The 27,722-nt window shown below is 41.4% G+C and overlaps 1 protein-coding gene across 1 annotated transcript; it reads right to left on the reverse strand.

The window, feature by feature from the left end:
- Nucleotides 1-96: 96 nt before the first annotated feature.
- On the reverse strand, nucleotides 97-27,706 carry LOC115417666 (uncharacterized protein KIAA1614-like). The gene is made up of 10 exons (XM_030131693.1): nucleotides 27,410-27,706; nucleotides 18,336-18,707; nucleotides 17,824-17,875; nucleotides 13,520-13,639; nucleotides 5,992-6,893; nucleotides 4,246-4,348; nucleotides 3,913-4,081; nucleotides 3,729-3,832; nucleotides 3,404-3,576; nucleotides 97-534 (listed from the first exon to the last, which is right to left on the reverse strand). Exons 2-10 carry the CDS (start codon nucleotides 18,700-18,702, stop codon nucleotides 338-340), a joined length of 2,187 nt encoding a protein of 728 aa, XP_029987553.1. The 5' UTR covers nucleotides 18,703-18,707; nucleotides 27,410-27,706; the 3' UTR covers nucleotides 97-337.
- Between the last annotated feature and the right edge of the window lie 16 nt (nucleotides 27,707-27,722).

The following is a 27,722-nucleotide window of genomic DNA, read 5'->3' on the forward strand; positions in this document are numbered from 1 at the left end:
ATAAATTAAATTCTATATTTTTGAGAAAAAATATAAATAGTCTATTATTGATCCCATTGTGTAAAAATAGATTTAAATAAATAAACGTCACATGTATAAATTTGTCAGAAATAGGTTTTATTTTAATTTCAATTTGGCTGAAAATATAAACATAAAAACATGTAAATAACGTCATAAATACTGCAGAGGATAAACACTGACCACCAAACCTTCAGAATTTCACATAAATATTCAACTTCACAGCTGATCCAGGTCTGAGGAGACCCGGGTCAGCTCCAGGTCTGAGGAGACCCGGGTCAGGGTCACCACAGTTTGTGTCATCTCCGTGGCGATGGCGTCACCATGGCGGCAGCCTCCGGTGCCGCAGGACTCGGACCGTGACGGAGTCCCCCTGGGTCAACATGTGGGTGACTTGGTCCAGACTCAGACAGACCACTTTCTCCTGGTTCACCTCCAGGATCTCGTCTCCGACCCCCAGGAGTCCAGCGTAGAGCTTCTGTGTGCTGACGTCCACCATGTCCTCCACGTACACACCTGGACCAGAAGGACAACGGAGCCGTGAGGGAGCCCTGAGGAACACCACTGTGTGGAGGCCCCGCCCAGCTGTGTGGACTCACATTTAAAGGTGTGTTGATCATACTGTTGGGGTTATTCTGGTAGTATTTTCAATATGTTTTAGTATTTTTGTCACTAGTGTTTTCAATAGTATTTTACTCAGTTCATATTTACCTCCGCCAAGGAGGTTCTGTTTTTGCCAGGGTTTGTTTGTCTGTTTGTCTGTCCGTTAGTGTGCAACATAACTCAAAAAGTTATGGACAGATTTTGATGAAATTTTCAGGGTTTGTTGGAAATGGGATAAGGAAGAAATGATTAAATTTTGGGGGTGATCCGGAAGAAATCCTGGATTCTGGATCACTTTTTCCCAATTTTCGTTAACATTGTGGTAAATGGGGCCAAAATTTTCGTTTCCCAATATCTCGCTTAATTATTGACCAAAACTCATGAAATTTCACTCAGGAATTGACAATGGGGTCCTCTATCACATTTCAAAGGCTGATCCGGATCTGATCCAGAAGGCGGATTTTATCTCAATTTATATAAAAAATGGGGGTGCCCTTACTTTTTGGCCTACTGTGCCTTTAATTTGGATAAAAATTTCAGGAAATGTTGATACTGGCATAAGGAACAAATGATTAAATTTTGGTGGTGATCGGGGGTGGGGGGGCCACGGGGGGGCCCACTGATCAGCCTTGGCGGAGGTCTGCGCTCTCCGAGTGCTTCTAGTCTTCATGTTTTTTCAGCTTCATTTTCAAAGTTCAACATTTTGTACTATTTTCAGTAGTATTTTCAGAAGTATTTTCAGTAGTATTTGTAGTATTTTCAGTAGTATTTTCTGCAGTATTTTCAGTAGTATTTGTAGTATTTTCAGTAGTGTTTTCTGCAGTATTTTCAGTAGTATTTTCAGCAGTGTTTGTAGTGTTTTCAGTTTTATTTTCAGTAGTATTTTCAGTAGTATTTATAGTATTTTCAGTTTTATTTTCTGTAGTATTTTCTGCAGTATTTGTAATATTCCCAGTCGTATTTTCTGTAGTATTTTCTGCAGTATTTGTACTATTTTCAGTCGTATTTTCTGCAGTATTTGTAGTATTTCCTGTAGTATTTTCTGTAGCATTTTCAGTAGTATAATCAGTAGCATTTGTAGTATTTTCAGTAGTATTGTCAGTAGTATTTTCCGTAGTATTTTCTGTAGCATTTTCAGTAGTATTGTCAGTAGTATGAAGTATTTTCAGTAGTATATTCAGTAGTATTTGTAGTATTGTCAGTAGTATTTTCAGTAGTACTTTCTGTAGTATTGTCAGTAGTATTTTCAGTAATATTTTCCGTAGTATTGTCAGTAGTATTTTCCATAGCATTTTCAGTAGTGTATTTAGTAGTATTTATATTATTTTCAGGAGTATATTTAGTAGTATTTGTAGTATTTTCAGTAGTATATTTAGTAGTATTTGTAGTATTGTCAGTAGTTTTGTCAGTAGTATTTTCCGTAGTATTGTCAGTAGTATTATCAGTAGTATTATCAGTAGTATTTTCAGTAGTATTTTCAGTAGTATTTTCCGTACTATTGTCAGTAGTATGTAGTATTTTCAGTATTATATTCAGTAGTATTTGTAGTACTGCCAGTAGTATTTTCAGTTGTATTTTCCGTAGTATTTTCTGTAGTATGGTCAGTAGTATTTTTGGTAGTATTTGTAGCATTTTCCGTAGTATTTTCTGTAATATTGTCCGTAGTATTGTCAGTAGTATTTTCCGTAGTATTTTCAGTAGTATTTTCAGTCATATTTTCCGTAGTATTTTCTGTAGTATTGTCAGTAGTATTTTCTGTAGTATTGTCAGTAGTATGGTTAGTAGTATTTTCTGTAGTATTGTCAGTAGTATGGTCAACAGTATTTTCTGTAGTATGGTCAGTAGTATTTTCAGTAGTATTGTCAGTAGTATGGTCAGTAGTATTTTCAGTATTATTTTCAGTAGTATTGTCAGTAGTATGGTCAATAGTATTTTCAGTAGTATTGTCAGTAGTATGGTCAGTAGTATTTTCAGTAGTATTGTCAGTAGCATGGTCAATAGTATTTTCAGTAGTATGGTCAGTAGTATTTTCAGTAGTATTGTCAGTAGTATGGTCAGTAGTATTTTCAGTAGTATTTTCAGTAGTATGGTCAGTAGTATTTTCAGTAGTATTGTCAGTAGTATGGTCAGTAGTATTTTCAGTAGTATTTTCAGTAGTATTTTCAGTAGTATTGTCAGTAGTATGGTCAGTAGTATTTTCAGTAGTATGGTCAGTAGTATTTTCAGTAGTATTTTCAGTAGTATTTTCAGTAGTATGGTCAGTAGTATTTTCAGTAGTATTGTCAGTAGTATGGTCAATAGTATTTTCAGTAGTATGGTCAGTAGTATTGTCAGTAGTATGGTCAGTAGTATTGTCAGTAGTATTTTCAGTAGTATTTTCAGTAGTATTGTCAGTAGTATGGTCAGTAGTATTTTCAGTAGTATGGTCAGTAGTATTGTCAGTAGTATGGTCAGTAGTATTTTCAGTAGTATTGTCAGTAGTATTGTCAGTAGTATTTTCAGTAGTATTGTCAGTAGTATTGTCAGTAGTATTTTCAGTAGTATTGTCAGTAGTATTTTCAGTAGTATTGTCAGTAGTATTGTCAGTAGTATTTTCAGTAGTATTGTCAGTAGTATTGTCAGTAGTATTGTCAGTAGTATTTTCAGTAGTATTGTCAGTAGTATTGTCAGTAGTATTGTCAGTAGTATTGTCAGTAGTATGGTCAGCAGTATTTTCAGTAGTATTTTCAGTAGTATTGTCAGTAGTATTTTCAGTAGTATTATCAGTAGTACTTGTACTCACCAGAGTCGGGCCGTCCTCGTCCTCTGCTGATGATGAATCCAAAGGTTCTGCTCGTGGGTCGACTCAGTTCTAACAGAACGGTTCCGTCAGAACCGACCTGAAGAACCCGACCGACCGAACGCAGAGCGCTGGGACCGCTGACGTCCTCCACACTGAGGCAGCGCTGCAGGTTACTATGGAAACACACACTGTTTACACTGAGGCAGCGCTGCAGGTTACTATGGAAACACACACTGTTTACACTGAGAGGATAGACGTGATACAGGGTACGATTATTATTGTTGTTGTTGTTGTTCTTGGTGAGTGTTAAAAGGTCAAAGGTCACCTGTCGGCCGCTGGTCTGTAGTTCTCAGACCGATCCTTCTTCTTCTGCTCCGACGTGAAACTCTGAAGCGACGGCGACTTTCGCAGTTTTAGGAACGGCGACCCCTGGTGGAGCAAAGCAGAAAGGAGCATGAGCAGCTGCAGCCAATCAGAACACACGCTGAAGACCACGCCCCCTTCCTCACCACGCTCAGAGACTGAAGAGAAGGCGTCTTCTTCATGGGAGCCAGGGAGGCGGGGTCAGACGCAGGTGGGCGTGGCCGTGAGCCGCATCGGTCGAGGCTGCCGGTTCGACTCCGGCCGAGTCGGACCGACGAGAAGAGACGACGCAGAGACAGACGAGAGCCTTCGGTCCTGAAAGACGACAGACGACGCACGTTAGCGACACATGACGACGACGGCGGAGGTCATGTGACGCAGGTCATGTGACACAGGTCATGTGACGCAGTCTGGACCCGACAGCGGTGGTACCGGTGGAGTCCAGCAGGTGTCAGAACTGGGTTTGGGTTCAGACTCACTGTTCTGAAGGACTGGTGTCGTCACTCTGAGGCTCTTTCCTCATTGGCTCTTTGACCTGTCCGTCAATGCCGCTGTCAGATGTGGGCGGGCTCTGTGTCTCCACTGTAAAAGATAAGGCGTGAGTTTGGGTCAGAACCAGAACCAGAACCAGATGGACTTTTGGTATTTCCTGTTGTATTCTTGGTATTTTCTGTAGTATTTTTGGTATTTTCTATAGTATTCTTTGTATTTTCTGTAGTATTTTTGGGATTTTAGTTGTATTTTTGGTGTTTTCAGTCATATTTGTGGTATTTCTGTAGTATTTTTTAGTATTTTTGGTATTTTCTGTAGTATTTTCTGTAGTATTTTGGTATTTTCTGTCGTATTTTTGTTTTTTTCTTTAGTATTTGTTGTATTTTCTGTAGTATTTTTGGGATTTTCTGTAGTATTTGTTGTATTTTCTGTAGTATTTTTGGTATTTTCTTTAGTATTTTCTGTCGTATTTTTGTTTTTTCTTTAGTATTTGTAGTATTTTCTGCAGTGTTTGTAGTATTTTCTGCAGTGTTTGTAGTATTTTCTGTAGTGTTTGTAGTATTTTCTGTAGTATTTGTAGTATTTTCTGTAATGTTTGTAGTATTTTCTGTAGTATTTGTAGTATTTTCTGTAGTATTTGTAGTATTTTCTGTAGTGTTTGTAGTATTTTCTGCAGTGTTTGTAGTATTTTCTGTAATGTTTGTAGTATTTTCTGTAGTGTTTGTAGTATTTTCTGTAGTATTTGTAGTATTTTCTGTAATGTTTGTAGTATTTTCTGTAGTATTTGTAGTATTTTCTGTAGTATTTGTAGTATTTTCTGTAATGTTTGTAGTATTTTCTGTAGTGTTTGTAGTATTTTCTGTAGTATTTGTAGTATTTTCTGTAGTGTTTGTAGTATTTTCTGTAGTATTTGTAGTATTTTCTGTAATGTTTGTAGTATTTTCTGTAGTGTTTGTAGTATTTTCTGTAATGTTTGTAGTATTTTCTGTAATGTTTGTAGTATTTTCTGTAGTATTTGTAGTATTTTCTGTAGTGTTTGTAGTATTTTCTGTAGTATTTGTAGTATTTTCTGTAGTATTTGTAGTATTTTCTGTAGTGTTTGTAGTATTTTCTGCAGTGTTTGTAGTATTTTCTGTAATGTTTGTAGTATTTTCTGTAGTGTTTGTAGTATTTTCTGTAGTATTTGTAGTATTTTCTGTAATGTTTGTAGTATTTTCTGTAGTGTTTGTAGTATTTTCTGTAGTATTTGTAGTATTTTCTGTAGTGTTTGTAGTATTTTCTGTAGTATTTGTAGTATTTTCTGTAGTGTTTGTAGTATTTTCTGCAGTGTTTGTAGTATTTTCTGTAATGTTTGTAGTATTTTCTGTAGTGTTTGTAGTATTTTCTGTAGTATTTGTAGTATTTTCTGTAATGTTTGTAGTATTTTCTGTAGTATTTGTAGTATTTTCTGTAGTATTTGTAGTATTTTCTGTAATGTTTGTAGTATTTTCTGTAGTGTTTGTAGTATTTTCTGTAGTATTTGTAGTATTTTCTGTAGTGTTTGTAGTATTTTCTGTAGTATTTGTAGTATTTTCTGTAATGTTTGTAGTATTTTCTGTAGTGTTTGTAGTATTTTCTGTAATGTTTGTAGTATTTTCTGTAGTATTTGTAGTAGGTCTAAACCCGTAGGTTCAGGGTCCACCTGAACCGTCTAACCTGTGTTGGGACCAGAACCAGATGGATCCAGATCTCACCTGTACAGGACCAGGAGGTCTTCACCGTGGACTTCAGACCGCCGTCCTCAGTGGACCGCCTCCTCAGCTCCGCCTCCCTCTGGGGTGTAGCCTCCCTGTGGGGCGTGGCCTCTGCTGGTCTCCCCTGCCCCTCTCGGTCCAGATCCTGGTCCTGGTTCTTCTGGTTCTGTTCTGCCCTCGTGCCATTGGGCCTCCCTGTGGCTGTAACAAGGGGAGGAGGGGGAGGAGGTGGAGCTAAAACCTGAGAAGTGGGCGGGGCCACCTGGTCAGGAGCGTAGGGGTTGATTGGCAGGTCTGAAGGGGGTGTGGCGTGAATGCCGTTCAGTTCCACCTGATTGGTCCTCCTCCTGGCCCACGTGGGTGAGGCCTGCGGTCCGGCTCCGCCTCCTCCGCTCTCATCAGTGGGTGTAACCGTGCCAATGTAGGTCTCTCTGATTGGTTCAGTCCGCAGGTTGAGGCGGGGCCTGCTGGGCGTGACCAGGTACAGGTTCCGCCCCTGGCTATGAATAGGCGGGGTTGGATGGAGGCGGAGGGTGAGGTTGACTCCTCCCCCTGCCGGCAGAGTCTGAGAAACACCTCTCTGCTGTCTGTCAACGATAAGCCCCGCCCTGTGCAGCCCCGCCCCCTTCCTGCCGTTGACGTACAGCGAAGCGTCAGGTTTGGACACCAGGATGTCCTGCATTCGTGGCCCCGCCCTCTTCCTCTGTCGCTCCAAGTAACGAGACTCCGCCTCCGTCTCCGTTTCATCTTCGAATCGTAGGCGTCGGTTCGGAGACGACGATGCGGGGCGACGCCTTGCCGTCCGGACGCCGGATTCGCTGCCGGACGAGTCACTGAAGTGTCCCAGCAGAGCCCCGCCCTCTGACCTCACCTGGACGACCGGACAGAGCCTGACCCCCGACCTGCAGAGAGGGGGAGGAGCTTAAAGACATCACATGAGCAGGTGTGTGAAGGGGGTGTGACAGGGGGAGGAGCTTAAAGACATCACATGAGCAGGTGTGTGAAGGGGGTGTGACAGGGGGAGGAGCTTAAAGACATCACATGAGCAGGTGTGTGAAGGGGGTGTGACAGGGGGAGGAGCTTAAAGACATCACATGAGCAGGTGTTTTAAATTGTGTGTGTGTGTGTTTGTGTGTCTATCTGTGTGTGTGTGTGTGTGTGTGTGTGTGCACGTCTGTGTGTGCGTCTGTGAGTATCTGTGTGTGTGTGTTTGTGCATCAGTGTGCGTGTGTGTTTGTGTGTGTGTGTTTGTGTATCTGTGTGTGTGTGCGTCAGTGTGTGTGTTTGTGTGTTTGTGTATCTGTGTGTGTGTGTGTGTGCGTCAGTGTGTGTGTTTGTGTGTTTGTGTATCTGTGTGTGTGTGTCATACTCTTGTATTTGTACTTCATAAACAGTGAAAACTTTCCGTTGCTCACATTCAGTGTTTTGGTGAATATTATTGTTTTTAATCCAGTGCCGTTCCTTTACCCACAATGCTTTGGCAGTGACTGGTGGACAGATGTGGTACTACATGTACTGCTACACACACAGCACTGGTACTACATGTACTACTACACACACAGCACTGGTACTACATGTACCACTACACACACAGCAGTGGTACTACATGTACCACTACACACACAGCAGTGGTACTACATGTACCACTACACACACAGCAGTGGTACTACATGTACCACTACACACACAGCAGTGGTACTACATGTACTACTACACACTCAGCACTGGTACTACATTGTACCACTACACACACAGCAGTGGTACTACATGTACCACTACACACTCAGCACTGGTACTACATGTACCACTACACACACAGCAGTGGTACTACATGTACTACTACACACACAGCACTGGTACTACATGTACCACTACACACACAGCACTGGTACTACATGTACCACTACACACACAGCAGTGGTACTACATGTACTACTACACACACAGCACTGGTACTACATGTACCACTACACACACAGCAGTGGTACTACATGTACTACTACACACACAGCACTGGTACTACATGTACCACTACACACACAGCAGTGGTACTACATGTACCACTACACACTCAGCACTGGTACTACATGTACCACTACACACACAGCAGTGGTACTACATGTACCACTACACACACAGCACTGGTACTACATGTACCACTACACACACAGCACTGGTACTACATGTACCACTACACACACAGCAGTGGTACTACATGTACTACTACACACACAGCACTGGTACTACATGTACCACTACACACACAGCAGTGGTACTACATGTACTACTACACACACAGCAGTGGTACTACATGTACCACTACACACTCAGCACTGGTACTACATGTACCACTACACACACAGCAGTGGTACTACATGTACCGCTACACACACAGCAGTGGTACTACATGTACCACTACACACACAACAGTGCTGGGGTTGGTGTTCCTCAGGGTCATGGTTTACACCAGGGTTCTAAACTCCAGTTCTTTCAGGTTCCACATTCGGTCTGTTTTCATCTGCAGTGGACTGAACAGTCACATGAGAACATGACAGCCAATAAATGATGACAACTGACGATTGTTTTAGTGCAAAAAATAACATTCAATTATCCCGGTATTTACATTTACAAACTATCCAAACCAAACAGATGTGAATAACCTGAAAAAAAACGGACATTTCTTCAGTAAAATCAGTGTAATTTTCTCAGTCTTCTTCCTCCACTTCTCATTAGTCCATGTGCATTCTGGATCAGATCTCCAAAGACACTAAACACTGAGGAACAGGAAGAAAAGAGTTCAAACTGGACTGAATTTAATACAGACATTTCAGGTTGGACACATTTTATTGTGAAAGGATAGTTTTCTTAATGTAAACATTTTCATAATTTAATGTTTTTTGCACTAAATCAAAAAGAAAAAAATGCTGTTGTCTTTATTTATAGGTTCTTCTAATATTATTTTTGAGTTCGATCCCAGGGGTCGGACTGGACCCTTTGGTGGACCAGTTTTGGCCCCAGGACGCATGTTGGACACCTGTTGTGTAAGGGTTTGTTCAGTTCTTCTGTTGTTGTGTTTCCAGACTCAACAGATGATGTCACTGATCCAACCTGACGACTGTCCATCTGTCCATCTGTCCATCCGCCCCCTTAGCTCACTAACCCCTCCCATATTTCTGCGTCAGCTTCGTCGTCTCTTCGCAGGTTGGACTTCAGTAAATTTAACGTTACTTCATCAATAAACACTGACCCATGAGATAAAAAGGCCTTTGAATTCGTAAAGTTTATATATAATGGAAGTCATTTAGTCTAATTGTGTACAGGAGCTGGAGGCGGAGCCACATCTGATGGAGGGCCCCGCCCCCTTCATCAAACCCAATCACAGTTGGTACCAGCAGAACAGCTGCACATGCTCAGTATGACACGTCTGCTCCATTCATCCACGTCCAGGAAACGGACCAGTCACATGATGTAGAGTTAATGAGAGTTAACGAGGGAACCTTTTGTTAGGATTTGGTGATAAATCAATCAATCAATCAAAGTTCCTTAGATTAGAGGGAGTGCAGCTGGTGGTATCTTCCTGGTTCATATGAACAGGTGTTATAATAGTTTCTCCTGGACAGGAATGTTCCGTCTTTAAAGGCTCAGGAGGATCACAGTAAGCATGAGCACACCTGAAACTCCACCCTCTGTGTCCAAATATGGTCACTTAAGGCTACTGTGCTAATTTTATTATTGTTCGCATTAAGGGAATTTGTGTCTTTGACTGAAAGCGGGTGAAGTTGCTGGTGTTTGTGGTATTATGGGATGTTCTGTGTGTTGCTCAGGGGGTTAGAGTCGACAAACGTGAACCTGATGACTCCCACAGGTTCAGGAGGATGTTCGTCGTCACGGCGCCGACGGAGCGGTTCGGAGGTGACGGAGCGGAAACCCCTGGGGGTTTCAGTCCAGGTCTGAACCGAGCCTTTGGCTGTTTCCATGACGATCAGCTGTTTCACACCTTCAGCTTCAGACTCCAACAGAAAACGTTTGCACTTCGATCTGGTCCAAACGTCCACGTCTGGTACGATTTATTATTGATTATTTAGAGCAGGTCTGTCCAACTCCTGTTAGTTCAGTTTCACATTCAGTTAAATCTGATCTGCAGAGGACCCGACCAGGAAAAGAACAGAATCATATGGAAATAAGGTCAACTCCAAACTTTTATCTGTTTTACAGTGAAAAAAGTACATTTACACTATGAACAGGTTTCCATCTACAAACTCTCCTTTAAAAGATGTGAAGAACATGAACAAACTGAACAAATCAGTGTAATTTGAACACTATTCTGCCTCAGTTTATCATTTCCACATGTTCATTAGAACGTACAGATCACAGTGGATCTACAAACAGAGAACATTTAAGAACAGACAGAAGATTATTGAAATTGTACTGACTCAGGTTGTTCATATTTTTTGTGAGATTCTACTTTGTTTTAGTGTAAATTCATGAAAATATTTTCATTTACAAAGACAAACATTGTCAGTTGTCATTATTTCTCTGTTCTTCTGATAGTATTTGACTGGTCTGACCCACTGGAGACTGAACTGGTCTGAATGTGGAACTGAACTAAAAGGACTGGGCATGTGTTCAGTGTAATTTTTGCATTTCATAAATTCATCCCAGGGCCGGACTGGACCCTTTGGTGGGCCAGATTTGGCCCCCGGGACGCTTGTTTGACACCTGTGATTTATACAGTTATTATTATTTCTGTTTGGTTTAAAGCAAGGTTCTAACAGTTTTGGATTTTTCATTCTAGTTTAGTTTCATTTAGTTTAGACTTTTTTTTTCTCTAATTCAGTTCATTTTAATTTGTTTTTAGAGCAGGTTTGATAGTTTTTATTAGTTTTCATTTTTTTTCTAAATGCTTAGTTTTAGTTTACGTAGTTGTAGTTTAGTTGTAGTTTATTTCAGTTGTAGTTCAGTTGTAGTTCAGTTGTAGTTCAGTTGTAGTTTAGTTTAGTTGTAGTTCAGTTGTAGTTCAGTTGTAGTTCAGTTGTAGTTCAGTTGTAGTTCAGTTGTAGTTTAGTTTAGTTGTAGTTCAGTTGTAGTTCAGTTGTAGTTTAGTTGTAGTTTAGTTGTAGTTCAGTTGTAGTTTAGTTGTAGTTTAGTTGTAGTTCATTTGTAGTTCAGTTGTAGTTTAGTTGTAGTTCAGTTGTAGTTCAGTTGTAGTTCAGTTGTAGTTTAGTTGTAGTTCAGTTGTAGTTCAGTTGTAGTTCAGTTTTAGTTCAGTTGTAGTTCAGTTGTAGTTCAGTTGTAGTTCAGTGGTCTCTTTTCTCTTCTTCTCTGTGCTCCTATTCAAATCAATCCCAGACAGGACTCTGCTGCTTTAGTCTCCATGTTTCCAGGTAGAGTGGGGACCAGAAGACGACTGGAAACCACAAGTGAACACAAGTGACGGAGCAAAAAGTGTCGTATGGAGACAGCACAGAAAACTGAGAGAGACAAAGAAATCCATTGAACATCAATCTGACATTGACAAAGACCAAAACCAAGGGAATTGGATCCAGAATTTATATCTGTTTTAGTTAGTTTAGTAAACACACAATACAGTTTCAGTTAGTTATGGTTTTTCTTTTAATTCTAGTTTTTATTTATTTCAGTGAATGAAAATGTTTTTACAGTTCTAGTTTTGGTCATTTCAATAGTTTTCGTTAACGATAACCTTGGTTTAAAGGCTGACTGTTGTTCTGAAGCTGAAGCTGAAAGTGGTTTTAAACTCTGCACAATCAGGAACATTTGACTCAGTCGTCTCTTTTCCATCAGACATCTGCACAAAACTTTACCCATATTTACTAAATGTCCAAAAAACAGAAGTGCGTAATGTTGTTTTTTGCATTAAATCACAAATGTGACTATTTGTTTATTTATTATCGCAGATGACACGAGAAGTCATTCCATAAACAAAAATGTAACTCAGGTGTTTATTTACAGATATATTTATTATTGTTCTATATTCTCCCTCCGTCTCCTACTAAATTCTAAACTGAAGTGCTTTCCTGGTGTGTACACACACACACACACACACACACACACACACACACACGTTTCTTCTTCTTCTTCTCTTGTTGTAATGTATACGTCAACGTCCGTTTATAATTCACCTGACTCTAGTTGCGATAAAAGGTTTTTCCGTTGCAGTTTTGCATGATATACCATTTTCGCTATTCCTGAAAAACCACCTCTTGCCAGCGCAAAAACTTTTAATCGAAAAATGAGACAAAATTGTCGTTTTTTTTCCATTAGGTAAATTTTTATGCATAATTTGAGGGTCAACGGAAAAGAGACTACTGTCGGCTTTCCACCGTCTCAGAGTTGGTAAACTTTACTAATGTTGGTTTATTATCACTGACAACTAATTATTAATAATCATCAATATTATGGTCATTATGTAACAGTTATTAGTCATTACTATTAGGTTTATTATTTGGAAGGAGCCGTTAAATGTGCATCACTAGTGGCTTTTCCATCAGACATCTGCACAAAACTTTACCCATATTTACTAAATGATTATTAATCAGATCTGTGGTCCAGTAGGAGCGTTGATGGCGGCCATGTTGGGCTTTGATTGACAACTGAGCTGTTGTTAATAAATTACGCGTACATTACATTTGATAAATATTTGATCCTGTACATGATATAATATCCATGTGTACAGGGTCAGTAAGCTAGCATTTAGCATTAGCTCAACCTGTGACACCTTGCACTTCCACACCTCCAACCCCTTTGTCCAAATACAGTCACTTCCTGCTAACATGCTAATGGCCAAAAGTAGATTGTTATTATTCAGATCTCTGGTCCAATAGGAGCGTTGATGGCGGCCATGTTGAGTTTTGATTGACAACTTGATGAATTTTATATTTTTACAGGGTCAGTAAGCTAGCATTTAGCATTAGCTCTACAAATACACACAGACTCACACACACACATACACACAGATACACACACACAAATACACAGTACACAAATACACACATATACACACACACACAACCACACACACACACAAATACACAGTACACAAATACACACATATACACACATACACAACCACACACACACACAAATACACAGTACACAAATACACACAATACACACACACAACCACACACACACAAATACACAGTACACAAATACACACATATACACACACACACAACCACACACACACACAAATACACAGTACACAAATACACACAATACACACACACAACACACACACACACAAATACACAGTACACAAATACACACAATACACACACACAACCACACACACACAAATACACAGTACACAAATACACACATATACACACACACACAACCACACACACACACAAATACACAGTACACAAATACACACATATACACACATACACAACCACACACACACACAAATACACAGTACACAAATACACACAATACACACACACAACACACACACAGAGCCAGCTCAGGTGTGTTCAGGTGCGTTGCGGTGCGTTCAGGTACTCACAGGCCGTGTCCGTCGGGGGTCAGCAGGTTGTGGTCTCCTCTCAGAGGTTCGGAGCGACGCTTCATACGAGCTCCGTCCTCACACTGCTGCTGCCGCGGCAACGGAGAGGACACAAAGACACTGCACACACACACACACACACACACACACACACACACACACACACACACACACACACACACACACACACAGACAGTGAGGCTGGTGGGGGGAGGGGAGAGGCTGACGTCAGCTGCTCTGATTGGTCGGTGTGACAGAGGAAGAAGGATTAGAGCGAGCAGAACGTCAGGACTAATTAACCTGACGAGGACTGACAGACTGTTTACATCAGCACAGAGGCCTCAAAAGGACCATAAACCACAGCACGTGTGTCATTCAACACACATAAACCACTGCACGCATATATATATATATATATATATATATATATATATATATATATATATATATATATATATATATATATATATATATACAGGGTGAGTCAGAAAAAATGCTCTTTCCATTTAAAGAAATTGTACTGCTAAAACGGAAACACTGATTTTCCTTTTGACCATACAGTCATATTGATGTGGTTATGGAGCATGTCTGCTGATGGAGTCATAGATTTATTGCATTGCATAAGAGAGAGAAGGTCCATTGTTTATTGGGCACTGAAATACCTGCCAACACAATGTATGCCACAGTGAACAAACTTGAAATTGACAACAATTACAGGAGTCGGGGCTTTGCTTTCACACTCAGGACATAGGCCTACATGACAGTGCCCAGGGAGTTTTCATCATGGTAAGACCACAGCGATTGCAGGTATTATTTCCTCATCGAGTTGTCTGTTTGGGTCAGGAGAGAGAGTGGCCACCTAGATCCCCGGAATTGACCCCCCTTGATTTTTTCTTGTGGGGGTATCTTAAAAACCGTGTGTATCAGACTGTTCCACAAACTCTTCAGGAACTCCGAAATCGCATCACGGCTGAAATCCAAGCCCTACGACGAACACGAATGGCGAGAAGAGCTGTGTTAGAGATGCGACAACGAGCACAGATTTGCATCAGTCTGAATGGTAGCCAGGTTGAAGGTCGTGCCGGACGACTTCGTTGAGACAAAACATTTTGATGGCGAGTAAACATGCTTTAATGGTTGACAATTTCAGTTTCATTCACGGTGGCATAAACTGTGTTGGCAGATATTTCGGTGCACAATAAACAATGGACATTCCCTCTGTTATGCTATGCCATAAATCAATGATTCAATCGCCAGACATGCTCAATGACCACATCAATATGACTGTAGAATCAAAAGAAAAATAAGCATTTCCATTTCAGTGGTACAATTTCTTTAAATGAAAAGTACATATCAGTATATCATATCAGTACATATATGTGTGTGTGTGTGTGTGTGTGTGTGTGTGTGTGTGTGTGTGTATGTATGTATGTATGTATATATTAGTGCTGGGCAACAATTGAAATTCTTAATCACAATTAATCGCATGGATTTCTGTGATTAATCACATAGTTATATGCGGGGGGTGGGGGGTGGGGGGGTTTGCCGTCATCACCAGTGTGTATTTCCTTTCAGTGGTATTTCAGACTGAAGTACTCCGCTGGTCCACATAATTGCACATGTCAGTGCTTCTTCTCACCCCCCCCCCCCCCCCCCCCCCCATCTGAAGACATTTAAATGAACATGTCCATGGAACAGACACTACTGTTACACATGTTTATGTCCACACAGGTTTATTTACAGTTGTGAGTGATTGACAGGAGTCTTAAGCCCACCCCAAATGCTGTCATTGGTTGAAACATGATGATGCTGATTGTCAAACCAACCCTGATCCACATCCTCCTGTTCCAAAAAACCCCCAACATCCCCCTGTTCCTGTGACCCATGTTTACCTACGAGTGTTCACAGAGCCACGGCAACGCACTGAAAAAACAATATGTGATGTTCAGGTGTTCAAAGCAGCAAAGGAGCCCTCTAGTGGTCAAAGGGGCCCTCTAGTGGTCAAAGGGGCCCTCTAGTGGTCAAAGGGGCCCTCTAGTGGTCAAAGGGGCCCTCTAGTGGTCAAAGGGGCCCTCTAGTGGTCAAAGGGGCCCTCTAGTGGTCAAAGGGGCCTCTAGTGGTCAAAGGGGCCCTCTAGTGGTCAAAGGGGCCCTCTAGTGGTCAAAGGGGCCCTCTAGTGGTCAAAGGGGCCTCTAGTGGTCAAAGGGGCCCTCTAGTGGTCAAAGGGGCCTCTAGTGGTCAAAGGGGCCCTCTAGTGGTCAAAGGGGCCTCTAGTGGTCAAAGGAGCCCTCTAGTGGTCAAAGGGGCCCTCTAGTGGTCAAAGGGGCCTCTAGTGGTCAAAGGGGCCTCTAGTGGTCAAAGGGGCCCTCTAGTGGTCAAAGGGGCCCTCTAGTGGTCAAAGGGGCCTCTAGTGGTCAAAGGGGCCCTCTAGTGGTCAAAGGGGCCCTCTAGTGGTCAAAGGGGCCTCTAGTGGTCAAAGGGGCCCTCTAGTGGTCAAAGGGGCCTCTAGTGGTCAAAGGAGCCCTCTAGTGGTCAAAGGGGCCTCTAGTGGTCAAAGGGGCCCTCTAGTGGTCAAAGGGGCCTCTAGTGGTCAAAGGGGCCCTCTAGTGGTCAAAGGGGCCCTCTAGTGGTCAAAGGGGCCCTCTAGTGGTCAAAGGGGCCTCTAGTGGTCAAAGGAGCCCTCTAGTGGTCAAAGGGGCCCTCTAGTGGTCAAAGGGGCCCTCTAGTGGTCAAAGGGGCCTCTAGTGGTCAAAGGAGCCCTCTAGTGGTCAAAGGGGCCCTCTAGTGGTCAAAGGGGCCCTCTAGTGGTCAAAGGGGCCTCTAGTGGTCAAAGGAGCCCTCTAGTGGTCAAAGGGGCCCTCTAGTGGTCAAAGGGGCCTCTAGTGGTCAAAGGGGCCCTCTAGTGGTCAAAGGGGCCTCTAGTGGTCAAAGGGGCCCTCTAGTGGTCAAAGGGGCCTCTAGTGGTCAAAGGGGCCCTCTAGTGGTCAAAGGGGCCCTCTAGTGGTCAAAGGGCCCTCTAGTGGTCAAAGGGGCCCTCTAGTGGTCAAAGGGGCCTCTAGTGGTCAAAGGGGCCCTCTAGTGGTCAAAGGGGCCCTCTAGTGGTCAAAGGGGCCTCTAGTGGTCAAAGGGGCCCTCTAGTGGTCAAAGGGGCCTCTAGTGGTCAAAGGGGCCCTCTAGTGGTCAAAGGAGCCCTCTAGTGGTCAAAGGGGCCCTCTAGTGGGCCCTCTAGTGGTCAAAGGGGCCCTCTAGTGGTCAGAGGAGCCCTCTAGTGGTCAAAGGAGCCCTCTAGTGGTCAAAGGGGCCCTCTAGTGGTCAAAGGGGGCCCTCTAGTGGTCAAAGGGGCCCTCTAGTGGTCAAAGGGGGCCCTCTAGTGGTCAAAGGAGCCCTCTAGTGGTCAAAGGGGGCCCTCTAGTGGTCAAAGGAGCCCTCTAGTGGTCAAAGGAGCCCTCTAGTGGTCAAAGGGGGCCCTCTAGTGGTCAAAGGGGCCCTCTAGTGGTCAAAGGGGGCCCTCTAGTGGTCAAAGGGGGCCCTCTAGTGGTCAAAGGAGCCCTCTAGTGGTCAAAGGAGCCCTCTAGTGGTCAGAATAAGTGTCACTAACGTATGTTTTGTCCTAGCGGTGTTCCCGTAGTCAGTTCAGACATAAGAAGGAACTAACAGACACGTTTCTTTCACTCTGTTTGTATGGACAGGTAAACGTTTGTCTGTGAGTATTTTCTGTTCAGTTGTTGTAAGAATGAATAGTATCAAATATCTCTGATGTGAACCTTTGTTTCTGGATAAAAAGACGTTGTAAATCTTAAATTAATCTGTAAATGCTAATCGTTAGCGTGTCTATGGATTTTCCAATTCAAGTTAGCATCGAGCTAGTGGTCTTTTTCCCATTCATTTAAATGTATAATGCCATGTAAATGTCCTAAGGCAGTGAACAGAACTCAGACAGATTTAGTTTGTATGTGTCAGTTTTACAGTGAGTCTACAGGAACAGATTTGGACACAAGTTTTGGTCTTTTCTTGGTAAACCTGTTGTCTATCTGCCGCTAATCGCTACACGCACACAAGCAGAAGAATAGGAGTTAGAATAAAACGTGTGTGTGTGTGTGTGTGTGTGTGTGTGTGTGTATAACCAGTTCTAATAGTAATTTGTTCAGTATGTATGAGACAAATTATCATTTTGATTTGGTAATATTTAAATGAATATGATTATTCCAGAAACACATAAGTACAACATATAGATTATACATGTGTACGTGTTCAGGTAAAATGACAGAAGTCTGTTTAAATGTTTGTAACTTTATTTTTTTTACCTGTGTTTTTCATTTTGTTGAATTTCTGAATCACATTCATTCAAAGAAAAACCTGAAAGAAAAAAAAATCAGTTTAATGGACAAAAACAAACAGTGTCGTCTCATGAAAGACATGATGGACATGTATACGTCTGTAGAGGTATATAGACATCTGTATACAACTGTATATGTTTTATATATGTCTGCATACATCTGCATACGTCTATAGACATTTGTATACGTCTGTATATGTCTGTACACATTATACAGACATATACAGACGTAGATAAACATATATAATCATATACAGATGTATATAAACATATATAAACATACAGACGTACATAAACATATATAAACATATACAGATGTATATAAACATATATAAACATACAGATGTATATAAACATATATAAACATACAGATGTATATAAACATATATAAACATATACAGATGTATATAAACATATATAAACATATACAGACATATATAAACATATACAGATGTACATGGACAGTAGATGTTTGTCTACCTGTGTCTCTGCGCTCTGATTGGTTGGAGGTGCCATGTGACCTCAAGAGCTGTTGCAGGATGCTGCGGTTTAGCTCCACCCTCTCAGACAGCGGCAGGAAGCTGCCCCTCACAAGCTCCGCCTCCTGCAGGCGACCTGGGGCGGGGCCTTCACAGGGGTCAAAGGTCAGCAGACTGTCCACGTCGCTCTGCGAGCCAAACTCTGGCGGGTCGTCATCGACGCTGCTGCTGCTGGAGGCGGAGCCTGTAGAGGGCGGGGCCAACAGCTGCATCCCTGAGCTGATGGACCTCATGTCGGTAGGCGGAGCCAAGTGACAGGTCAGGTGGAGGCTGTGGGTGGGTGGAGCCAGGTGACAGGTGAAGACCATCACAGCTGAGATGGAGAAACAAAAACAGGAAGACATGGGTTTAAAGAGGCGGAGTTTCAGACTAAAACAGGAAGGAGTTTCTCTTCAATCAGACGTGTATTAGAGACAAATGTATATTTCTTTGTGTTTTTCAGACGTAGAACTGGACCCATTCCACCTTTAACCAGTTTAATCCACTTTCAGATCAGTTTTACTCCACATGTTTTCCCTTCCTTACTTATGCCCCGCCCCCTGCCTGGATTTTCTACTTTTCTTTCGTTTGATTGGGCTGACAGTGTTTCTGGGCGTCGACCTTTGTGACATGAGTTCCCACAGCCAATGACAGCAGACGGAACTGCCGATAACAGCTGTTTAATTTGAAACTGCTGGAGGTGTTTCAGAAACCTGTTAAGGACACATATATTTAAGGGCATATTTAAGTGTATATATATTTAAGGGTATATTTAAGTGCATATTTAAGTACATATATATTTAAATGCATATTTAAGTGTGTGTGTGTGTGTGTATATATATATATATATATATATATATATATATATATATATATATATAAAAGGGCATATTTAAGTGCATATATCTTTAAGTGCATATTTAAGTGCATTTATATTCCCTTCTTTCTTGAGTCTTTTTGCTCATGGAAAATGAAACATGATTAATGTAGATTAAAAATCCATTATATTTAATTGTGATTAATCTAAATTAATCCATAGTCACCCTGCGATTTATCTGATTAAACATTGGAATTGTTTGACAGCATGAATATATGTTGTTTTTTTGACCCTTTTACAGCAGAAACAGATGAGGGCCTGTTGGGGTGACAGTCCGTAAAGGGTAAACTCTGTCTCTTAAGGGTAAACGCTGTCTCTTTAAGGGTAAACTCTATCTCTTAAGGGTAAACTCTGTCTCTTAAGGGTAAACTCTGTCTCTTTAAGGGTAAACTCTGTCTCTTTAAGGGTAAACTCTGTCTCTTAAGGGTAAACTCTGTCTCTTAAGGGTAAACACTGTCTCTTAAGGGTAAACACTGTCTCTTAAGGGTAAACTCTGTCTCTTAAGGGTAAACTCTGTCTCTTTAAGGGTAAACTGTCTCTTTAAGGGTAAACTCGATCTTTTTAAGGGTAAACTCTGTCTCTTAAGGGTAAACTCTGTCTCTTTAAGGGTAAACTCTGTCTCTTTAAGGGTAAACTCGATCTTTTTAAGGGTAAACTCTGTCTCTTAAGGGTAAACTCTGTCTCTTAAGGGTAAACTCTGTCTCTTTAAGGGTAAACTCTGTCTCTTTAAGGGTAAACTCGATCTTTTTAAGGGTAAACTCTGTCTCTTAAGGGTAAACTCTGTCTCTTAAGGGTAAACTCTGTCTCTTTAAGGGTAAACTCTGTCTCTTTAAGGGTAAACGCGGTCTCTTTAAAGGTAAACTCTGTCTCTTTAAGGGTAAACGCTGTCTCTTAAGGGTAAACTCGGTCTCTTTAAGGGTAAATGCTGTCTCTTAAGGGTAAACTCTGTCTCTTTAAGGGTAGACTCTGTCTCTTTAAGGGTAGACTCTGTCTCTTTAAGGGTAAACTCTGTCTCTTAAGGGTAAACTCGGTCTCTTTAAGGGTGAACTCTGTCTCTTAAGGGTAAACTCGGTCTCTTTAAGGGTGAATTCTGTCTCTTTAAGGGTAAACTCAGTCTCTTAAGGGTAAACTCTGTCTCTGTAAGGGTAAACTCAGTCTCTTAAGGGTAAACTCAGTCTCTCAAGGGTAAACTCTGTCTCTTTAAGGGTAAACTGTCTCTTTAAGGGTAAACTCTGTCTCTTAAGGGTGAACTCTGTCTTTAAGGGTAAACTCTGTCTCTTAAGGGTAAACTCTGTCTCTTTAAGGGTAAACTCTGTCTCTTTAAGGGTAAACTCTGTCTCTTAAGGGTAAACTCTGTCTCTTTAAGGGTAAACTCTGTCTCTTAAGGGTAAACTCTGTCTCTTTAAGGGTAAACTCTGTCTCTTAAGGGTGAACTCAGTCTTTAAGGGTAAACTGTCTCTTTAAGGGTAAACTGTCTCTTTAAGGGTAAACTCTGTCTCTTTAAGGGTAAACTCTGTCTCTTAAGGGTAAACTGTCTCTTTAAGGGTAAACTCTGTCTCTTAAGGGTGAACTCAGTCTTTAAGGGTAAACTCTGTCTCTTTAAGGGTAAACTGTCTCTTAAGGGTAAACTGTCTCTTAAGGGTAAACTCTGTCTCTTTAAGGGTAAACTCAGTCTCTTAAGGGTAAACTCTGTCTCTTTAAGGGTAAACTCTGTCTCTTTAAGGGTAAACTCTGTCTCTTAAGGGTAAACTCTGTCTCTTTAAGGGTAAACTCAGTCTCTTAAGGGTAAACTCTGTCTCTTAAGGGTAAACTCTGTCTCTTAAGGATAAACTGTCTCCTAAGGGTAAACTCTGTCTCTTTAAGGGTAAACTGTCTCTTTAAGGGTAAACTCTGTCTCTTAAGGGTGAACTCAGTCTTTAAGGGTCTCTTTAAGGGTTAACTCTGTCTGTGTGTCTTCATCTCAGATGCTGAACTGGTTCGTTTCATCCTCTGTTGGTTTTTTTTAATGAAGCTGAAGCAGCAGAAACATTCACACCTGAGCAGGTAAACACTACAAACACATGAACAGTTGAGTGTAAGACCAGGACTGGATCTGGACCCGGGTCAGAGGAAGACCACCACACAGATCTGAACCTTCTGTTTCTGATTGAACTGAACTCTGTCTCGCATTCTGCGTTTTTGTTGTTTTTTTTTCTATAGATTATTTTATTTATTGTATTATTTCTAGAATCTGTTCGTAAAGTCCATCGGATGTGGTTGAATTCATTTGTTGTTGTTTGAACTGAACGTCGTTGTCCAGACGCTGAATGTGGACTCTGTGGGTTTCCATTCCCATCAGCCTTTACTATTATTTCCATTAAGTATTCGGTCTCATTCGGATCAGTCTAATATGTGGAAAAGAAACATCGAAAAGACTGTAAAATAAACAAACTTCAAAATATACATTAAACCCAGACAATCCGCTGCCATTGTCGGTCCACGGTTCAGACTAAAGTTATTATGGGATGTTCTTATTGTTGCTAAGTTTCCATTTGTCAGTCCACGATTCAGACTAAAGTGTGACAGTTCTAGAGCTAAGCTAACAGGGATAAGCTAACAGAGCTAAGCTAATAGGGATAAGCTAACAGAGCTAAGCTAAGAGGGATAAGCTAACAGAGCTAAGCTAACAGAGATAAACTAACAGAGCTAAGCTAACAGAGCTAAACTAACAGGAATAAACTAACAGAGCTAAGCTAACAGGGATAAGCTAACAGAGCTAAGCTAACAGGGGTAAGCTAACAGAGCTAAGATAACAGGAATAAGCTAACAGAGCTAAGCTAATAGGGATAAGCTAACAGAGCTAAGCTAACAGAGCTAAGCTAACAGAGATAAACTAACAGAGCTAAGCTAACAGAGATAAGCTAACAGAGCTACACTAACAGAGCTAAGATAACAGGAATAAGCTAACAGAGCTAAGCTAACAGAACTATAATGTAAACTATCAGCGGATGTAGCATCAACAATTTTCAAAATGAACATGCAATTAAAAAAATAAATGAAAATTAATGAAAGATGCACAAAAAGCTAATAACAGAATACAAATAAAATAATATAAAAAATGCACAAAATATTCATTAAGTCTAACAAAATTATCAACAAAAATCAACACAAATTTCAAGTATCAAGATAATGAACACGGGCACAGAATAATCAGTTAAGCTAACAGAGCTAAGCTAACAGCAAAACTAACAGGGCAAAGCTGACAGGGCTTAGATAACAGAGCTAAACTAACAGAGCTAAGCTAACAATGCTAAGCTAACAGAGCTATAATGTAAACTATCAGCGGATGTAGCATCAACAATTTTCAAAATGAACATGCAATTAAAAAAATAAATGAAAATTAATGAAAGATGCACAAAAAGCTAATAACAGAATACAAATAAAATAATATAAAAATGCACAAAATATTCATTAAGTCTAACAAAATTATCAACAAAAATCAACACAAATTTCAAGTATCAAGATAATGAACACGGGCACAGAATAATCAGTTAAGCTAACAGAGCTAAGCTAACAGCAAAACTAACAGGGCAAAGCTGACAGGGCTTAGATAACAGAGCTAAACTAACAGAGCTAAGCTAACAATGCTAAGCTAACAGAGCTATAATGTAAACAATCAGTGGCTGATGATGATAAGCGCCTACATTATCAGACAGTTTTATTTTATCCGCTGTTAAAATAAACGTTTATGAGTTTGAGTTTAATTAAACTGGATGATTCCATTAAACAGATGAAACTATTTTAGTCTGTTTTAACCCTTTTAGTTAATTTTATCCACCTCTTAGTTTAGTTTTCCTGTCTTTTACATTAGTTTGATCAGTTTCTCTTCTGTTTAAACCATGTCTTAGTTTGGTTTTACTTTAGTCTAGTTTAACATCTATTAGTTTAGATTTATTGTCTTTTATGCTGGTTTTACCAAAGAGTTTTATCCTTTATTCAGTGTCTGATCCAGTCTGTGGAGCATAGTGTTGGTTCTCAGTGCTGATTCTGTGCTGGTTCTGGTTCTAAGTGCTGGTTCTAAATGTTGCTTCTGGTTCTCAGTGCTGATTCTGTGCTGGTTCTGGTTCTAAGTGCTGGTTCTAAATGTTGCTTCTGGTTCTCAGTGCTGATTCTGTGCTGGTTCTGGTTCTAAGTGCTGATTCTAAATGTTGCTTCTGGTTCTCAGTGCTGGTTCTGTGCTGGTTCTGGTTCTCAGTGCTGGTTCTGGTTCTAAGTGCTGGTTCTAAATGTTGCTTCTGGTTCTCAGTGCTGGTTCTGTGCTGGTTCTGGTTCTCAGTGCTGGTTCTAAATGTTGGCTCTGGTTCTCAGTGCTGGTTCTGTGCTGGTTCTGGTTCTCAGTGCTGGTTCTGGTTCTCAGTGCTGGTTCTAAATGTTGGCTCTGGTTCTCAGTGCTGGTTCTGCTGCTCAGAGTTCGTGGAACCAAACCTCAGATATGCGGCTCCTAAACACCAGCTGATCAGTGCAGAAACTGCTGTAGATTTTCCCTCTATGTTCAGAATGAGTGAGTGCTGTGATGACCGAGGCGTCCCTGAACGCCTCAGTGTTTGTGCTGAAGGTCAGTTTGATAACTGTGGCATATTTCATCTTATCCACTCCTTATCCTCCTCCTCACAGGCTCCGCCTCCTCACATACTTGTCATAGTTTTAGTCAGACGTGTGTCTCCGACTTCAGCTGTTATCGGAGCTGAACCGACCCGGGACCGGGACCAGGACTGATCTGGATCCACAGGGAAAACAAAGCCCGGCAGAACCGCCTCCATCAGCAGCTCAAACACTGATGCATTCTGGGAATCCACCACAGTCCGCTCCAACACTGACCATGAAGACTCAAACATTCAATCCATCCAACGGTCACTTTAATTTCACACAGTGAAGAACAGTCCGCTGGAACTTCTACTGAATCTGCAAGAAACTGAACAAACAGGAACAGGCAAGAAGAAAAAAAAAAACAGAAAAAAAAACAAACAGAAGAAAAACTGAAGTGGTTTCTTCTGTACGGTTCGTCTGATTGGACGGTCGATGTTTAATCAGTTTAATCTAATTTTCATTCGTATTTCAGGTCTTTTATATATGATTGTATTTTCTGCTTTCGATACCGTCGACCACCACATCCTCCTCGACCGCCTTCATAATGAAACTGGTCTCTGCCAAACCATCAGCTGGTTTCATCATTTCTTTCGGGTAGGATGGACTACGTCAGCCTGGGAAACACCGAGTCCCAAACAGCCCCGGTCCCCTGTGGGGTCCCCCAGGGTTCTGTCCTCGGCCCGCTCCTCTTCATCACATACATCCTTCCTCTGGGCCGTGTCATCAGCCGTCATGGTGTCTCTTTTCACTGTTACGCCGATGACACACAACTCTTCCTCCAGACCCCCCCCCCCCCCCCCCACCCCTTCTCCCCCCTTACCATCTACACCATGGTCCTCCACATCACTCCCCTCACTCTCCACCCTCACCACCTGCCTTGAGGAGACAAAGGTATGGATGAACCACAACTTCCTCCTTCTTAAAAGTGACAAAACCATCCTGATCCCCCCCCCCCCATCAGGTCCAGTCCTCCTCCATACCCTCAATCTCCTTCTCAGACCAGACCAGACCAGACCACTCTAAACCTCTGGAACAAACCTTGGTGTGAAACTGGACCCACACCTCACACTGGAAAATCACCTCAAACACCTGTTTAAAACCTGCTTTTTCCACCTTAAGAACATCTTCAACTCCGCCCCTCTCTCCAAACTCCGCCCCCTCTGTCAGTGTTTCAGATGCAGAAAGCTCATCCAGGTCTTTGTCTCCTCAAGGTTCCACTACTGTAACACCCTTCTTTATGGGACCCCCAAAGAACAGCTGCAAAAACTCCAGTCCATTCAGAACAGCGCTGCCAGAGTCCTCAAACAGACCCACAGACCAGACCACATCAGTCCAGTTCTCCTGAACCTCCACTGGGCACCAGAGTCCTCAAACAGACCCACAGACCAGACCACATCAGTCCAGGTCTCCTGAACCTCCACTGGGCACCAGAGTCCTCAAACAGACCCACAGACCAGACCACATCAGTCCAGTTCTCCTGAACCTCCACTGGGCACCAGAGTCCTCAAACAGACCCACAGACCAGACCACATCAGTCCAGTTCTCCTGAACCTCCACTGGGCACCAGAGTCCTCAAACAGACCCACAGACCAGACCACATCAGTCCAGTTCTCCTGAACCTCCACTGGGCACCAGAGTCCTCAAACAGACCCACAGACCAGACCACATCAGTCCAGTTCTCCTGAACCTCCACTGGGCACCAGAGTCCTCAACAGACCCACAGACCAGACCACATCAGTCCAGTTCTCCTGAACCTCCACTGGGCACCAGAGTCCTCAAACAGACCCACAGACCAGACCACATCAGTCCAGTTCTCCTGAACCTCCACTGGGCACCAGAGTCCTCAAACAGACCCACAGACCAGACCACATCAGTCCAGTTCTCCTGAACCTCCACTGGGCACCAGAGTCCTCAAACAGACCCACAGACCAGACCACATCAGTCCAGTTCTCCAGAACCTCCACTGGGCACCACTCCCCTTCAGAGTTACTGATAAGACCGCCCACATCACCTTTAAGTGCCTCCATAAAAACACCCCCAACCCCCTCCAGTACCTCCTCACCTCCAGGACCTCCTCACCCCTCCACCCGTAGTCCCCCCCCCCCCCCCCCCCCCCCCCCAGAACTACACTTTGGACCATGGGTGACCAGGCCTTCTCGTCTGAACAACCCCCCCCCCCCCCCCCCCCCCCCCCCTTATCTGGACCTCCCTCCCTGACCTCCTCAGAGCTCCTCAGTCCCTGGACTCCTTCAAAAAGGAACTAAAAACCTTCTTGTTCAGACCGGCTCTTTATGGACCACCATGACACTGTTTTATTCACCTGTCTTTTATTCCTGATACAGTATTTTATTTATTTTTATTCTTTTATTTTTTATTGGACAGTCTTTTCTCTGTAGCACTTTGAGATTCTGCTGAATGAAAAGTCCTTTATAATTGCAATGTATTATTATTATTATTATTGTTATTATTATTATTATTATTATTATTATTGTTATTATTATTATTATTATTATTATTATTATTATTATTATTATTATTATTATTATTATTGTTATTATTGTTATTATTATTATTATTATTTACAACTAGAGATTTGAAATATTTGGACCTTTAATTTTTTCATTTCCCTCTGAATGATAGTTATGGATGAGTGGATATATATAAATAATAAATCCAAAAAAAAAAAAAAAAAAAAAAAAAAAAAAAAAATATATATATATATATAATATATATATATATATATATATATATATGTATATATATATATATATATATATATATTTTTTTTTTTTTTTTTTTTCCCTCATTTCTTGTTGGTTGTGGTCAGTAATGTTTGGACTAGTCTTTGAGTTGATCTGAGGTGATAATAATAATAATAATAATAATAATAATAATAATAATAATAATAATAATAATAATAATAAAGATCTGAAGGAAATAAATGGATGTAAATGTGATAAATGTGTGTGTTTGAATTGGAACAGGATGAAACCAACAGAACAGAAGTTTAAACACATGTTCTTTGATTCTGTTCAGTTCATTCAGTTCTGATTCTAAACCATCACACATTTCTGTGGTTTTTAACTCGTCTCAAACACGACAAATATGACAGATATGAATCTAAAAGAAGAACGTTCAAAACCACAACCATGAATAACACGGAATGAAAATATGCAGAAAAAAATTAAATTAACTAATGAATAATTCAACAGTTTTGTGTTTGTATTGGAACAAATGTACAGAAAACAGGGTTTCCATCCTGATAATAATAATAATAATAATAATAATAATAATAATAATAATAATAATAATAAATATTCTAATATCAGATAATGAACAGAGTCCGATTCAACCATTAATGAGCCTCAGTATTCAGTCTGATTTACAACAGATCAGCTTCTAAACACCTGTTTATGTTTTTACTCTGAAGAGAAAACAGTTCTATTATACTAGCAGTACTACTACAGTACTTATACTGCAGTACTTCTGGACTCATACTGGAGTACTACTGAATACTCAGTGTCTTTTCTTACCTGCCTTGTGCTGATCTGTTCTCCGTCCATCTGCCTCCTCCTCTCTCTCCTCTCTCTCTCCTCTCTCTCTCCTCTCTCTCTCTCTTTCTCTCTCACTCTCTCTGTCGTCCCTCTCTTTTTCCTCTCTCTCTCTCTCCTCCACACGTTTCAGAGCTCCCTGTTGCCCTGGGAGACGCCCACAGCTGTGTCTGATTGGCCAATCGGTGTGTGCTCCTGCAGCCCATTGATGGAGGCTGTGCTGGTCTCCTCCCAGTGGGCGGAGTCTGTTGGACCATGTGTGTGTGTTGGATGCGCTGGTATTTCCTTTGTTGAT

The sequence above is a fragment of the Sphaeramia orbicularis genome, chromosome 4 (genome assembly GCF_902148855.1).
Source record: "Sphaeramia orbicularis chromosome 4, fSphaOr1.1, whole genome shotgun sequence".
Taxonomy (NCBI): domain Eukaryota; kingdom Metazoa; phylum Chordata; class Actinopteri; order Kurtiformes; family Apogonidae; genus Sphaeramia; species Sphaeramia orbicularis.